Source organism: Chaetodon trifascialis, chromosome 4 (assembly GCF_039877785.1).
Source record: "Chaetodon trifascialis isolate fChaTrf1 chromosome 4, fChaTrf1.hap1, whole genome shotgun sequence".
Lineage (NCBI taxonomy): Eukaryota > Metazoa > Chordata > Actinopteri > Chaetodontiformes > Chaetodontidae > Chaetodon > Chaetodon trifascialis.
Genome location: NC_092059.1, coordinates 12869309 through 12885047, shown reverse-complemented (window position 1 = coordinate 12885047; position 15739 = coordinate 12869309). Strand labels below are relative to the sequence as shown.

The 15739-nt window shown below is 43.5% G+C and overlaps 1 protein-coding gene across 1 annotated transcript in view; it reads right to left on the bottom strand.

Moving 5' to 3' along the window:
- rnf220b (ring finger protein 220b) overlaps positions 1–15739 on the bottom strand; it is a 30642-nt gene that overhangs the window by 2201 nt on the left and 12702 nt on the right. Inside the window, exons 3-13 of the mRNA XM_070961386.1 lie at positions 8414–8540; positions 7435–7477; positions 7241–7333; positions 5937–5979; positions 5560–5649; positions 2805–2848; positions 2390–2477; positions 1908–2004; positions 1675–1734; positions 1466–1539; positions 1258–1342 (exon numbers count right to left, since the gene is read on the bottom strand). Coding sequence (XP_070817487.1) covers positions 1258–1342; positions 1466–1539; positions 1675–1734; positions 1908–2004; positions 2390–2477; positions 2805–2848; positions 5560–5649; positions 5937–5979; positions 7241–7333; positions 7435–7477; positions 8414–8540 — 844 coding nt within the window. The remainder of the gene's footprint in view (positions 1–1257; positions 1343–1465; positions 1540–1674; positions 1735–1907; positions 2005–2389; positions 2478–2804; positions 2849–5559; positions 5650–5936; positions 5980–7240; positions 7334–7434; positions 7478–8413; positions 8541–15739) is intronic.

Below are 15739 nucleotides of genomic sequence, written 5' to 3'. Positions count from 1 at the left end.
GTCATTTATAAATCGAAGACAGATTAAATTATTCGCTGGCCAACATGGACACTGAGCATGAAATTTATCAGCAATCACATTGCCTGCATTCGCTGTCTCATTTATCATAGGCAGAGGGTGGAGGGGGGGTGAGGTGAGGCGTCAGGGTCCTCACACAGACACACGCGTACAATTACAGGATAGACTATATGTCCAAACATAGTGTACAGCGAGGCAGACAGGCTGCAATGCATTAAGTGTGATGAAATGTGTGTACATGCGTGTGTCGCCTGCTATGACCTTGATTGATGATATCATCACATTGATATAGTATTGTGTATCACGCTGGTGGGAGCAGGTACTGATACAACACGGAGAGCCGAGCCGCCAAAATACACTTTACAATAAGGAATGGTTACACTCCACCATTCTGATTGGCTGATTCACACCTGGTTCACACCTGGGATTCAGGACACCCAAACTACCTCTGTCTCCCCATGTAACTCAAACCAGTTTGTACACAAATAAAAACTTCTATGCTGAACTTTTTACTCAAAAAGGCATCAAACAAAGATCTTTATTCATTTCCTGAGACTTAACTGATACTTTCTGAAGTACGCTTTGTGCTATTTTTCTCACCTTTAATTAAACTTAAGTATATTCAGTATATATTATTGTGTTATATCACCAGCGTTGAAATATACTTACATGTGCTTAAAATGAAGTCAAATCAAAGAATGCTTTAATTAAGCATGCTAATTACAAAGGACGTGAAAATAAGTGTACTTTTAATATGTACACTTAATTAAGTATTTTTATAATTTAGTACACTTTTTAAAAGCTTTGTATTTTTAAAGCACAATTTATAATACACTTAAATGACATGTTTAATAAGTATTTTGAAATGCCACTTTAAGTATTGCAGAATTAGCATATGCTGTCTTAATGACATCCTTTTAGAAGTACTCTTCTTAAAAAGTTAAGTAAAAAAGTGAAAGTGTACTAATAACGACTTTTTTTTATATTGTTTTAATGTGATGTTAAATCAAAAGCAAAATATTTATGAATATTTTTGTCTATAAATCTAAACAGTGAGACACTAAACCGTCTGACTCTAACTCACAAACTGAAGTCATGTGAGTAAATGATAGAACGCTATCATTTACATCGACAGCCTTTCAGATAATGAGCAGTGACGACATCTTTGCTGCTGAGAAACGTGACACAGCGGTGCAGCGAACGCGCTGAGCGACCTGGAAGCTCATCAAGCAAACTTACGCTTCTATCTCGGTGTTTTTGCAGGTTCTGGGGAGACCGGCTACGCTGCCGTCCACTTTCTCTCCACTGCTCGTAGATGGACTCCCTGATTGAACAACAAACAAATGAAACAGATGAACAATAGAATAAAGGTCGTGCTCTTATATAATTCTTCCCCTTTTTTCCCCTTATGTAACCAACTCATTCCTTCAGAGTTTGCTGAACTCACCGTCGTCTGACCATTTGGGAAACTCTAGGTTTACTCTGGAGTCAGGTAACGTGCTGCTGCTGCTGCTGCTGCTGCTGCTGCTGAAACAATGACAACAAAAGAGATATATGAAAGCCAAAAAAAACAGAAAACATCACCCCTGATAGGAGTCGACTTTATGATAACTTTCATATCTGCTTGAATGGGAGCCCATCAGGTGGGATACACACTTCACTGTCGTCTCCTTGGAGCTTTCTCCTGAGCAGGGGATGACGTCTGTCTCCGTGTATCTGAAGACGAAGGTCAGGAAACATAGAACAACACGAGGCTAACAGCGACTTATCTGTCTGTAAAACGCTGAAAAATAGGACAGACTGCGATAATCTGCCTCGCACGTAACTGCTTTTTTTAAAGTTTACTCACTTAGTAAACTTACATTTGCACCCAGATTCATAAAGGATACTGCGCTCTGCCGTACTCCAGAGTATCATCTCCATCCACGTCCAGGTCTGCGTCGCTGTCTCGACACTCTTTAGAAGTCGTGCTCACCAGAACTGCACCTGAGCAGACAGCAGCACCAAAACACACTCATGATGGCGTTGCTTTTTGCACAGCTCTGGTGTATAAAGTTGCTTGGAAACAAGTTTTGTTCTAAGGTCACAGTGAGGTGGATGGCAGAACGTTCTGCCGCCCGTCTTTCTGCTCGGTTCTGTCAGTCAGTGTGTAACGTGTTTGCAGGTCAGAGCTTCCTCCTCGGGTAAAGGAAAGCGTTACTTTTACCCAACCTTCAAGGCATCCTGCTCTGCTGTAATGTGGATTGAAAAGTTCAGTGGTTTTTCAGCTGTCACTCAGTCACATTACTCACCCCCCACTGAACGAGTTCATACACACGAGTACCTCGACGGCACGCACACACTCAAGGCACCCACACACATCCATGCTTACCTTTAAAGCCTCCGACTATAGACGTCATCTGTATCCTTCTCCTCTCGCTCCATTCGTCCTCCAACGGCGTCAAGTCCGCTGAACCCTCCTAAAACACACACATAAACACACATAAAGTACACGCTTTCACTGTGCATATGTTCATACACCTCACACAGCCTGCAGCTATGTATCTGCTTCTGTGTTTTCATAGCTGTGAACCAACGCCGGCAGCGCATTCACATGGATACACAGCGAGCTGACAGTGATCCTGATGCTACATGAACAAAATCAGTGGACAGCGTCAGGGGGGTCTGGACCACGGACATTCTCTCAGCATATGTGTGTGTGTGTGTGCGCGCGTGTGTGTTCATCTTCGATTTCAATAAAAATGTCAAACATATTCATCCTCTTGTAAAAATAAAATGAAACATACCTGTCCCTCTTCTGGTTTCCTCCTCTTCAGCTTCCCAATCCTGACTGGGAACAGACAGACAGTAGAGACTGATGACATGCTCACACAGACACTTCCTTGATCACTGACCGCAGATATGAGTGAATAAAAATAATAAGGGACCTGCTCTCATGAAATTTTTTGATGTGTGCTCTGTGTCTTTATTAATATTTTCCGTATGAGTAAAATGTGTAGTCCTCCCACCAAAAGGGAAGTCACACAGAGAAAAGTAAGAGACTGTATATAAGTTATTAAGAGGAGTGGAGGGCTGATGGCGTTCTTGTCTGATGTTTTTTGGAAGATCAGTGGAGCGTCTTTTTTTTTTCCTCATCCTAAATTTATATTTTATTTGCTGTGTCGTAAAAGTTTTGTCTCCGTTTCAGGATGAACAACCCTGATTCTCAAAAAGCAGGGACACTGTTTAAAGCACAAATAAAACAGAATGTGATCATTTGCGAATCATTTTTGGCACACACTCAATTAAAAACAGTACAAGGAGAATATATTTAATGTTTGACCTCATCAGCTTCATTGATTTTTGTAAATACATGCTTATTCTGAATTTGATGGAGCAGCACATTTCAAACAAGTTGTGACAGGAGCAACAAAACACCTGTTTGGTGACAGGTGATCGTGATTGGGTATGAAAGGGGCATCCTGGAAAGGCTCCGCTGCTCACAAGCGAGGACTTTGTAAAACCGTTGTCTGCTTGACGGTTGAATTCTGTTTTGATTTAGGTTTTATACAGTGTCCCCGCTTGTCTGGAGGGTTTTCCTTTTTTGGAACGTGAAACATGAGGTTCAGGCTCCATTACCACAGTCACTAAACATGCAGCAATGTTTTTATTAATTAAATGGATAAATGGTTGAAATTTCCAGCCTCTGCTACTCCAAGTGGAAGTCGCATAACTGCAGCCTAACAACTCTGAAATAAAGAAAATAAGACACTGCCTTTTGTATGCAAAAATATTACAACAATATCCACTTTAATATAATTAGTAGAGTTAAATAGTGTCCAGTTAAAAGCAGTTTAAATCAGCGCATTTGAACATGAGGGCTGGTGTTGATGAAGGCTGACTTTGACTCATCTGACGGCAACAAAATTGAAAAATAAGAACTTCTTTTGTAGTTTGAGCTCCTCTCAGAAAGTTAAAAATGTAACACAAACAGCACAAGTCACACACACACGCACACAAAAGCACAGTTAAAGAGCCAGAACACACACATGAGCTCTTCATACACAACTGCAGGTTTTGTCAGCATTCGACACATCTCCATCCTGTCGTCCCCACCCTCCTCCCCCCACTCTCTTCACTAATATAAAAGTTAACATGGCAGAACACCAACTGCACCTCCTCTCCCACTGTGACCTGACTGACTGCAGATTGCATAAGGGGACATTAAGTTTTAGGGCCCTCTAATTCCCACAGGATGACAGTGGCCCTTGCGGGAGGGGGTGGACACACAGGGAGCCGGCTCATCAAACAGAGAGAGGAGAGAGGAGAGAGAGAGGTTGATTAATCAACAGAAGAGCCCCCCTCCTCCTCCTCCTCCCCCCTTCTTTTTCCTCCCTGACATGTATTTAGAAGCTCATTATGCTGTCCTGTTATAAAGCCCAATAAAGGCTAACAGACCTCGACAGCACTGGCAGTTTGAAGAGTCAGCTAAGAGCCGGAGAGTCTCAGTGGTAATAATAACAGTAAGATGTCAGCCGATGCTCTGCAGGCTGGAATGTCTGTATCAGTGCACAAACACCATTATATCATGTCTAAAAGGGTGTGAGACAGCTGGAATGGTTGTGGTTCGATCACTGTTTATTTATTCTCTTGTTTCATTAGAATCTCCATTGCAAAAAATGTTGGGACGCTGTGCAAAGTGTAAAGAAGAGCAGAATGCAATCATCTGCAAACAAACTGTGTTTACTGACAACAGTTTTACAAAGTGTTCCTGAGCTCATGTATTAACATCCTTCATACAATCATGTGTTCACAGAGTGGTGAACCTCCCTCCGTCCTTGCTTGTGAACGACTGAGCCTTTCCAGGACGCCCCTTTCATACCCAATCATGATACTATCACCTGTTACCAATCGACCTGATTACCTGTGGAATGATCCAAACAGGTGTTTTTGGAGTGTTCCAGCTCTTTCTCAGTTTTTTGCTGCCCAACTTGTTTAAAACATGTTGCTGCATCAAATCCAGAATAAGCAGATATTTACAGAAAACAATGACGCTGATGAGGTCAAACATTAAATATATTCTCTTTGTGCTGTTTTCAACCAAGTATATGTCAGGAAGGATTAGCAAGTTATCACATTGTGAATTATGCTTCACACAGCGTCCAAACTGCTTTTTGAATCAGGGTTTTAAGTGGTACCACTTTCTAATGAGGCACTCTTTATAAAGGGCTTCTGAGTTGTAAGCACTGGCTTTATAAAGGGCTTCAAAATCTTTTATTTTTCTTCATCTGATTAGTTTTAGCCATTATTAAGAACAAGCTGTAGAAAATCCCTGGTGTTCATCCTCCTTTAACATTTTCCTCAGATCATCATGATAGAGAAGGACCTCTATTAATGACATACTAGGCAGATAAACACCAGCACGCAGACATGAAGCTTAAAACATTTTCCTCTTTCATGAAAAGTTGACATTTTGGATGGACACAGTTATAACTTAAAAGCCCTTCATTAGAAAGAATTATAGTCAGCTTGATGAAGAAAGTGCTTCTTGGTGTGTCTTACCAGCTTGTGTGCAGTCTAGGTGGGCTCCTGCGCTGTGGGGGCGTAATGGGGCAGATTTGACGTAGCACCTGCACCAGCAGAGGTCATCGACTGTTAACATATCAAGAGGTCAAAGTTGAAAGGTTAATAGCTCCTCTGCTCGTGTGGGCGCTAGGCCAGTGGAGATGTGGTGGGAAAAAGGGTGATATTTGAACGACTGGTGAGGGAGGGGGGGAAACACATAACTGTTCGCATCAGTGTGAACAAAGGAAATCTGCTCAAAGCCATTTAAAAGTGCAGAGCTGCCAGAGTTTCTGTTCTGAGCTTTCTCTCAACGACACACTGAGTCAGCAGCGATGAAACACAACAGTCAGTCCACTCTGCATGCGTCCACGTACCGTTTAGTCTGGTGTGTCTGTTGGCCCGCACGCGGAGAAACGTCTGCAACACACACAAAGAAGCATCAGGATGTGTCATGTTTCCCTCATGTGAAGTTCACCGTTAATTCACACTTGTGCTGGACTAAGCACAGTGGACAGCAGTCAGACTTTAACACTCTGGACGTCTGAATTTCTTGTGCTTGTCATGGAAAACGCTTCGAGAGTTAACTGATTACTCTTCATATCCAAATCATTCTGTTTCTTCCTATTGTATTTCTACAACTGCTGCTGTCTCTGCTCTAGTTTTACACCTCAGAAAATGTTGGGACACAGTGTAAAACATAACATTTGCTAATCCTCCTGATTATGTTTAATTGAAAAAAGACAATATATATTTAATGTTTGACCTCATCAGCTTCATTGATTTTTGTAAATATGTTTATTCTGAATTTGATGCAGCAACACGTTTCAAACAAATTGGGACAGGAGCAACTAAAGACTGGGAAAGAGCTGGAACGCTCCAGAAACACCTGTTTGGATCATTCCACAGGTAAACAGGTTCATTGGTATCAGGTGATAGTGTCATGATTGGGTATGAAAGGGGCATCCTGGAAAGGCTCAGTCGTTCACAAGCAACGATAGCGCGAGGTTCACCGCTTTGTGAACACATGATTGTGTTAAGGATGTTACATGGGCTCAGGAACACTTTGTAAAAGTGATTGGTTTTATTTAGATTTTACACAGCATTCCAGGTTTTTGGGAAACAAGGTTGTAATTAATCAATTTCTTTCAATCCTGGAAGAGAGAGCCCTGCCATGTTGCTCTTAAGGACTCTCACATTTTTTTTCCATTAAAGTTATTTTTTTCCTGATCTGAGTGTAATTTGTCGTTCAGGTGGTAAAGACGTACCTGTGTCTGAGCTAAATAAAATAAAACTGGCGTGACTCCTGATCAAACTATTACATTTAAATGAGGTGTTGAGTGTTGAGCGCAGCATTTTATCAGCCCCAGACCATAAAACTGGTGAGTCACTGGCACCACACCGGGAAAAAAACAATGATTTTTATGATGTTGCTCAGCACTAGTTGTCTTGTGCTGTTTGAGTGCACTAATGGAAAGTATCAACACATTTGGATGTTATATATTTAAAATTCAGGTCAAAAAATGACTGAAGATTTCTCAGATTCACTAATCAACAACCTCTTTTTAAAAAAAAAAAAAAAAAAGCAGGGTGTGTTTATTAATTTCTAGTGGAAATGCACTCACACATTCAGTCATACTCTGTAATCTGATGCTGGCTTGGTGTTATTCTTTAATCTCACCTGGTATCTGTCGGAGTGGGCGTCCTCAGACGGTCGAGGGGGCGAGGTGGGAGAACCTCCTTCACGCTTGATATGAAGAGAGAGTGAGAGAGACTGGAGAGAAAGAGGGAGAGAGAACAGAGAGGAAGAGAGTCAAAGGCAGGATGAAAACCACTAAGTCCTCCTGAAACTCACGAGCAATATCAGCTGTTTACCTTCGGCGTCCTTATGAGGTGGTCGGGCTGCACTGGAGTGGCACTGCAGAGAAAAGAAGCAAATAACACAGAGGCTCTATGTTAAAAAAGCTTGGAAAAGCAACACACACACACACACACACACACACACACACACACACACACACACACACACACACATAAACTACACTATGTTCCCATGAAATATACAAACACAATATTGTCTTTTAAATGTCATCTCATAAATAATCCCTGCTTTTATCTTGTCTGAATTTGTATCTGACTCTGTGTATATCCTCATTTTACACTTTATGTCTGTCACACAGATACTGCACACACACACGCACACACACACACGCGCGCAGTGTCCCCGTGGGCCAAGTTCAATTTGAAACCATTACTGTCCACGGAGCGGTCGTTAAGCAGATTTGGAGTGTAATGTCTTTATTGGAGGAATCATTCTTCTGGTCTAAGCAGCAGGTAATGTGTGTGTCTGTGTGTGTGTGTGTGTGTGTGTGTGTGTGTGTGTGTGTGTGTGCATGCGTGCGTGTGTGCACCTCTGGTTCTCCTGTGTATGTTTTAAACTGTGAGTGTATGCGTTGTGTAGGCCTCAAAGCAGCCATTAGCAGGACATTATCCACCAGCTGTATGATTTGTCGCCTCTAGGCCGGAGGCTGTAATATGAAATATGTAGGGAACAATGAGGCAGCTTGTAAACACGGCTCGCAGGTGACAGAGAAGACGAGAGATACCACCTGGGGAAAATGAGGGGGGGAGGGGCGCCTTTAGCTACTAAATCTGTCAACATTAATTATCAAGTGAAAGCTGAACAGAATAGAAAGTCTGGGATGCAAAACAGGAAGAAAATGGCAAATGGAGAAATGGTTAGAAGGTGGGTGTGAAGATATGATGCCACTTGATGGCACAATGATAAATGAAGACAGTGGAAGATGTACTGAATCATGAAATCAGACCATGATCGCTGCTCAGCTCGTGATACCTGATTTGTAGGTGGGCGAGTTTGGTCAGCTCCTGCTCCATGTGGTCTTGCAGCTCTCCTGGTCGCAGCACAGCCTGGCAGACTGGACACATGGGAGCCTGAGCGTCGTAGAGACCCTTCACTTTGCCTGGATAATAGGAGAGAGTTCAAAGAAGTGTTCCAGGAAAAAGCGTACCAGGATTTTTCATGCTGGCTTGGTCTTTGAGGTTATGAACAGTTGTGCCACAGAGAATATAACAGTTTATTATGGAGAGATAATGAGGGGAGTTTGCTTTTCTAATACGCTTCATTCAGTACTGAAGGTTTAAAGGAACTAAGCCTCTTAAATCAGTCTAGCAGGTGTATTTTTTCCCCCTTGTGTGCATTTTGTAGTGTGCCTTTATGTTGATAATTCTGGAGAAACACACCTACAGCGTGCCTAAGTTTCACTGCACATACTTGCAGAAATGTACACTGGATGCCAAGAATACTCAGATGAGCAATTTAAACTCACTAGATTTGTGAGTTAAATTCCTTTTTTTGCATGAAATTCAAGGGAGTTTACTAATAAGGAAATAAGACAAACTCAACAACAGCCTCCAGCTGGAATCAAAGTGTGGGTGTTTGAATTACGTGGCCAACATCTTAAACCCCTGGACCACCACAATACACCTCTGCTCTTTAAATTTTAACTGAATGGATCTTTGTAGTTGAGAACAGCCGCCAGTGTGTGTGTGTGTTTGTGTGTTCAGTAGACCCATCTGTACTATTGACAGACAGTGGTGAGAGTAAAATAAGGTTACACACACACATAAACACAAAGACTCACTGCTATGGCCCCCTGCTGTCACTGTGTTGACATCATAGGCTGTCAATAGGAACATTACCCAGGAGGGTCGCTCGGCCCATTGGGCCCCACTGATGGATTACTGCCATAAGCAGCCAGCTGGGAGCCGGAGGAGCTCTACTATATCAAGATTTTACCTAGTAGATGAGGTGATTTACTCCTGAAAGCCATCAATCACATGCAGAGAGCTACGAGGCAAGATGCACCTAATTTCCCATCTCTGCACAGTGAAGGGAAAACAAATGACAGCGCTGGCAAACACAATTTAACACTTTTAAATATTTAACATTACAAACAGACTAGTATTTTTTTTGGCACTTTCTGACCCCTCAGTGTGACGCAGAGTGGACTGAACTTCCTTGAGGACCCTATTGTCCAAACACTGGAGTAACACCTTTCCCAGCTCCACTCCAAATGACCAGCGACATGACGAGCTCTGAGGCCGATGTCTGTCGCCAAGCGCCGTCCCCAGACATCAGTTGAGCTATGAGCCTCCATAATGAGGAGCCAAACAGGACAAAATGGCCTCTAAATAAAACATGGGGTGGAAAATAGAAAGCGGAGTCAGGTGTCCTTGGGAGAGTGACAGCTCTCCAGGTTTCATCCCCCCCCCCCCCTTCCTCTTTCTCGCCTTTTTTGCATCCCCTCACGGAAGCCTAAATGACTTTTCCCGACACGCATCGAACGTTCCCGGGCTTTCTGCGCTCTGCCGCCCGGAACATGCAGGCATCAGTAAACAATGAAATCTCTGGGCTGAAATTGAATTTATAACCACATTACCTGCACAGATAACGTCTCTGAATGGCGCCGCGATAAGAGCAATGGGATTTGATTTTCAGGTGTTTTATTGGGCCACTTTTTGGATAAGCCCCCCCTCCTCCGACTACAGCCTCTCCCCCACCCTTCACCTCTGCTCCACACAAACATCAGATTTAATGGTGTGGGAGCAGCCATGTTTGGATGTATGGATGAGTGTGTGTGTGTGTGTGTGTGTGTGTGTGTGTGTGTGTGTGTGTGTGTGTGTGTGTGTGTGTGTGTGTGTGTGTGTGTGTGTGTGTGTGTGTGCATACTTTTGCTGAGGCCTGACTCAATGCTTGTGCTGCACTCTGGTAAGTGACAGTTGTTGGTTCATGACCATCTTTTTACATGTCTCCATCCCCCCGCTGCCCTGCACCCCCGCCCACATAAACCCTGTCAGTATCAGTCAGCCTCAGCCCCTCTTCAGCCTGGGGGGTCTCAGACACACAACAGGGGGCTGTAAAACCTGCCTGTGGGGCTTGTTAACTGTTCCCTCACTACGGCAACTGGCTCGGATGGATTGGCCCTCTCTGGCCGGGCTGTGCTGAGCTTGACTGGCCCGTCTCCTAATGGATTCACTGTCTCTGTGTCTCTGATTGTTTCCTTTTTCTGTCTTCGTGTCTCGCCAGGTCAGGCCCTCCTTTCCTGGATGTCTAGCCTTTCTCCAGCTGCCGTTTGCTCTCTTCACTTACTGATCCCGCTTGGGAGGATGCTTCATCGGCTATATTTAAACCCTCTTCTGATGAACCAAAATGTGTGCATCAGAAAGGCACACTTTCATTTTGATCCCTGTTTTGTGGTCACTTCACAATAGACAAAACTATTTTCATAAACAGCTCACAACGGGGTTTTCATGTTAACTGGAAAACCTAAAAAATGGACCGTCAAGGAATATAAATCAAATTATATGGTGTTTTTTAGGAGGGAATCACTCAGATGGGCATACACAAACACGCCTGTATGCAGCCTCTATCTTATCTCCCCATGGATTTGAAGAGAACACACCCCTGGGGCTGAATAACCCATCAAAACGCTGCGATACGTCTCTGCCCCATCGCTGCTATCAAGAGCATCATGAGATAGTTAAGTTTATGCTCTGAAACAAAACAAGATATCACAATCCTCCTCCTGTCTGATTGATGTCCAAATCCAGTTTCTGTTGTTATGCATCAAGACGTGGATTGCGACTGTCCTACATTTAGTGCTTGCCGCTGAAACAGAGAGATCAGAATCCCGCTGACAAATCCTTAAAGCATGGAGTCCCCCTGAGGGCCTGGGTAATGGCCGATGCCAGCGCCCATATGACGGCTGCCAGTTCTGCTGATGCAGACAGAGCGGAGATGCCTAACGTGACCTTTAGTGAATGCCACATCACATCAGGCCTGGATGTCACCCGCTGACATTATGCTGGGGCATGAAAAGGCTGTTCTGCAGGGGAGACACGGTGACGAACGTCCCCCCGGTGACAAACCTGTGGACGTGGTGTAATTCTGATTGACGTGAGGCGGTCTGGATGGCTTTGAATGACAGGAGACATACGAGCAACCATCCGGGGGAGGATGTTGAGCTTGTTTTGCATCAGCTGGGTCTGTTTTTCTCTGTGTTCACTGGCGATAAAGTGCTGAGACAACTCACTCCAACTGGCATCATTATCCCAATCATCAAACAATCTCTAAGCACATCAGAAATCCCTCTATAAAGTCATAACAAGCACAGACTCTATATAACCAGTAGGCATGGAGAGATTGGCGGGAGGAGTAAAGTTAACGCTTGGCGGCTAACACTGCAGTGGTGGGTTGTGTAGGCAGGTCCTTGGCACACTTTCAGAGGAGTTGGAGGGCCATAAAAGCCATTGGCTCCTGCCACACCTGTACCCCACCCTATCCCGCGGCCTGCTTCCTATTTAAAAGCATCACATGCAGGATATTAGTCAGGGTTTTTTGCCGTCTGTGAGGTAGAACTAACCTCTGAAGCGGAGGGGGGAGAGGGGAAAGTATGCAGGCCGCCGTTTGTTTTTTATTGGGGAAATAATGGCCTATTGAGAGGTTGGGGTATTTAATGAGCAACATAATAGGCCCTGTAGTAACACATCTGCTATGAGCAGAGTCATTTCCTCAGCTTTCAAAGGCTGGTGCTATAGCCTTTGAAACTGCAAGTCCAGTTGCCTTTGACTTAGTACTCCTAGATATCTGCTTTTTATTAATTGCAGAATTGCTGCACAATACATGAAAGACAAATGTGCTGCTAGGCTCCATTTTCAATCCTAACCACATTCAACGGGCGATGAAGGTACACTTCCTCTCCTGGCTTGACCTCAAATCTCTCACTGTCCAATCTAATTCCAGCATCCTTCAAAAATATCCTCCCTACTCTGCAATCAATTGTGTTTAATGTATTAAAGACACTCACCACAACCACCGCAACCTTTGGCCCTTGCACAGATCAATGCCTCGTTAGACCACTAATGATCATTCATTGACTAATAAGATCTGTATCAACCTCTTGTAGAACATTGATTGGCCTTTGGCCTCTGTAGTGCTCTGTGCTTTACGTGGACATCGGGAGAAGGCAGCTGTAAGTCCTGGGGAGTCAGATGATGAAAAAGCTCCTGGTGGGAATGGACAGGAATCCTAAACCCCAAATAGACTCATTCTGAAGCGCCTCAGGCCAAAGCCCTTTCCCTCTGCTCTACAGATCAATGGACATAACCTCAGTGACCACAGGTCAATCAGCACACATACCCCCAATTTCTCTCCCTCTCGTTCTTTCTCTCTCTCATCTTCTCCATTAGTCACTACAATTGTTCCATCAGGTGCGGGCGTGGCTCAGCATGTATGTGTCCAATCATCTCATTGATGGAGAGTGGACTGGGTAGCTGTGCGACTGAGTCCCTGTGACCATATTTCCCTTCTCAGGACCTGAGGGCAAAGATCGAACCCTGCCTCTGCTTCGCTCCAACCAATCAATCTGGCCCTCATTGAGATGCATGGCTCAATGATCTTTGATAGTGACTTAAGGATTGGAGGGAGGGAGAGGAAGTCAGAGGAAAAGTTAGGACTGTCCTCATGATATGAGGCTACTTACAAGCCACCTCATGGGGATAGATCTGCAGATCTATGTGAATTTTGTTCTGATATATCTGCCGTCGGAAAACCATCAAGTCTGATGATTCCTGGTGGGAGCAGAGCTCATAAATGCCTGTTTTACTGTTGCAGGTTTGGACTCATTTGGTTTCATTGGTTTCATGATGTCTGCTACCTGAGTGGATCCAAGCAAAGCTCTGATCACATGGTGCTTCATGATCATCACAGGTGAAAAATGACAGGAAGAAGAAAAGAAGCACAAGGAGGCAAAATCAAAGCTCTCTTTTCCAAAAAGTTGACACAGATGACAAATGAGCTGTTGTTCACTCTCTGTTTGTATCTGTTGAGATGCTGTTTGGACATCTTGGATCAGATCTAATTATCCTTTGAGATCAGGTCTGGGATCAGATCTTTTTTTTGTTATCAGGTCCCATGAAGACCTTAACCTACCTCACCTGGTTTGAATCCCATTGCGAACCTCTGTCCCCTCATTTACTGTCATCTATGTACCATCAGAATCGCTGAGAAAAGGTATTTAAATGCCCTCAGAAGTCCAGGAAAGGAAGCAATGAACCCCAGAATATCAGGCCCTCCAAAACTTGAAACGTAACAGAGCTCATACTGTGGACAGCAAATGTCAAATCCAGACTTTGACATCCATGTGCTGACTGCTGTCTGTCAGAGGACACGGCGATAGAGCTGTTTGCCGGTGGCCTGTCACTCACTCTGATGCTATCAACCTGCATTCGCTAGAGAGACTGAAATGTATAGAGATCCAGCTCTGTCACACTATATCTACCTGTCAGGACTTGAACCTCTCTCAACACACCTCAGGCAACCAATTGCCATATCAGTTTAAGTTTAATGCCAGCTAAAATTTGCCAGGAGGAGGTTTTACTTGTGCTATTCATTTCATTACATTTGCTTCTGCTGTTACGAGGGAACTTTAATATTGTGTTTTCATTCCATTTTAGGGACTATACAGTTTTGTATGGGTTTAAAATAATCTACCACACTTGGGTTTGTAAACACTTTTACGCTAAAAAGTAGTGATGAAGCTGAAGGATGCTTCTATTCGATTCTGAAAACGTGACATTTATGAAGACGGCAACAGTTTTCTTGTTAGCATTCTTAGCAGCAATAAAACCAACTGGAACAAAAATATTGCGAGTCTGTTGGGTTTCAATGCCTTTCTCTGGCAGTAAGTAACTCATGAAAATGTGTCAACCTGCTGTGAGGTATTTATATTTTATGTATCCGTTTGATTGTTGCAATACATTTTCTTGTCTACTGCACATGTGTGGGTTGAAGCAAACGTTTAGTAGGTCGTTAATTCAAATCTATATATTATTCCTGTCACGATCGTCTCAACTACAGCTACTGTGTGTGTGTGTGTGTGTGTGTGTGTGTGTGTGTGTGTGTGTGTGTGTGTGTGTGTGTGTGTGTGTGTGTGTGTGTGTGTGTGTGTGTGTGTGTGACAGAGAGAGAGAGTGAGAAAGAGACATATAGAAGCTAATAAACAGATCACACTCCCTCATTAGAGGATAATTAGATTGGCTCCAAAAATACAGATCACCATTACTCGGACCACTGATTAATACACATTAACACTATCTCTCTCTCTCTCTCTCTCTCTCTCTTTCTGTCTCTCTCTCTCTCTCTCTCTCTCTCTCTCTCTCTCTCTTATTATTCCATCGTCTCCTCATTGCTTCGCTCTCATTTTCTTTTCCCCTCTCGCACTTTCTCTCAATTAGTGGTTAATAGGGAGAAAATGAGACGATCGCTCTGTTGCTTGCATCAGGCACTCAACTTTTCTAAACAGTCCTGAACAAACAGCGTGTCACTCCGTGTGGAAGTCACTGAAGAGTTTAATTATAGCAGCACTCACCAGCGGAACTAGAACGACGGCGACTACAGCAGCTTCAAAGTTCTCACTATGTGTTTGATCAGTTGGGACTATGTCCTTGCAGCAGCGTCCACCGAAGAGAACATGCTGCACTTGGTGCTTCATCTGATTCTCCATCAGTTACTGATTTTCTACAAAAACACTTTGGAAATAAGCCCCCAGAAATCACGCCTGAAATTGTTGTATCAAGGTGACTGTGGTGCCAACTCTGACACATTTAGTGTTGTAGGCACACACACCGAGGCTCCGTCTCACGCTCCGAAACTCCCTGAACAAACATCACGCCACAGTTTGGCCGATTTTAAAACAGCGACGCTCAATAAGAGACTGGAAGTGAGTGCCCCAAACATATTCACTAGCATTTTTTTTATTTTTTTATTTTCTGCCCTCTTACTGCTGCTGTCAGGTGCACGAAGCACATTCTGAAAATTCAGATGAGGTTCCCAGATGGTGGAGGGAGGTTTAAGCGACATTTATTCGCATAGTTACAGCATGTAACAAAATAGGTGCTCGGCTAACCTGTTCTGAACATAAGTCCTGTCATTATGAGTTCAGAGAGTGCTGGGAAAATAAAGGAGAAAGAAGGAGAGGCTTAAAGGAAAAAGAGAGGAATGAAGGATTTTACTACAACACCAGAACCACCTTTAGTAAAGCATTGCTAAAACACTTGTTCTTAAAAGAATCAGATTTTTTGGAAAATTTTCATTGCTTTT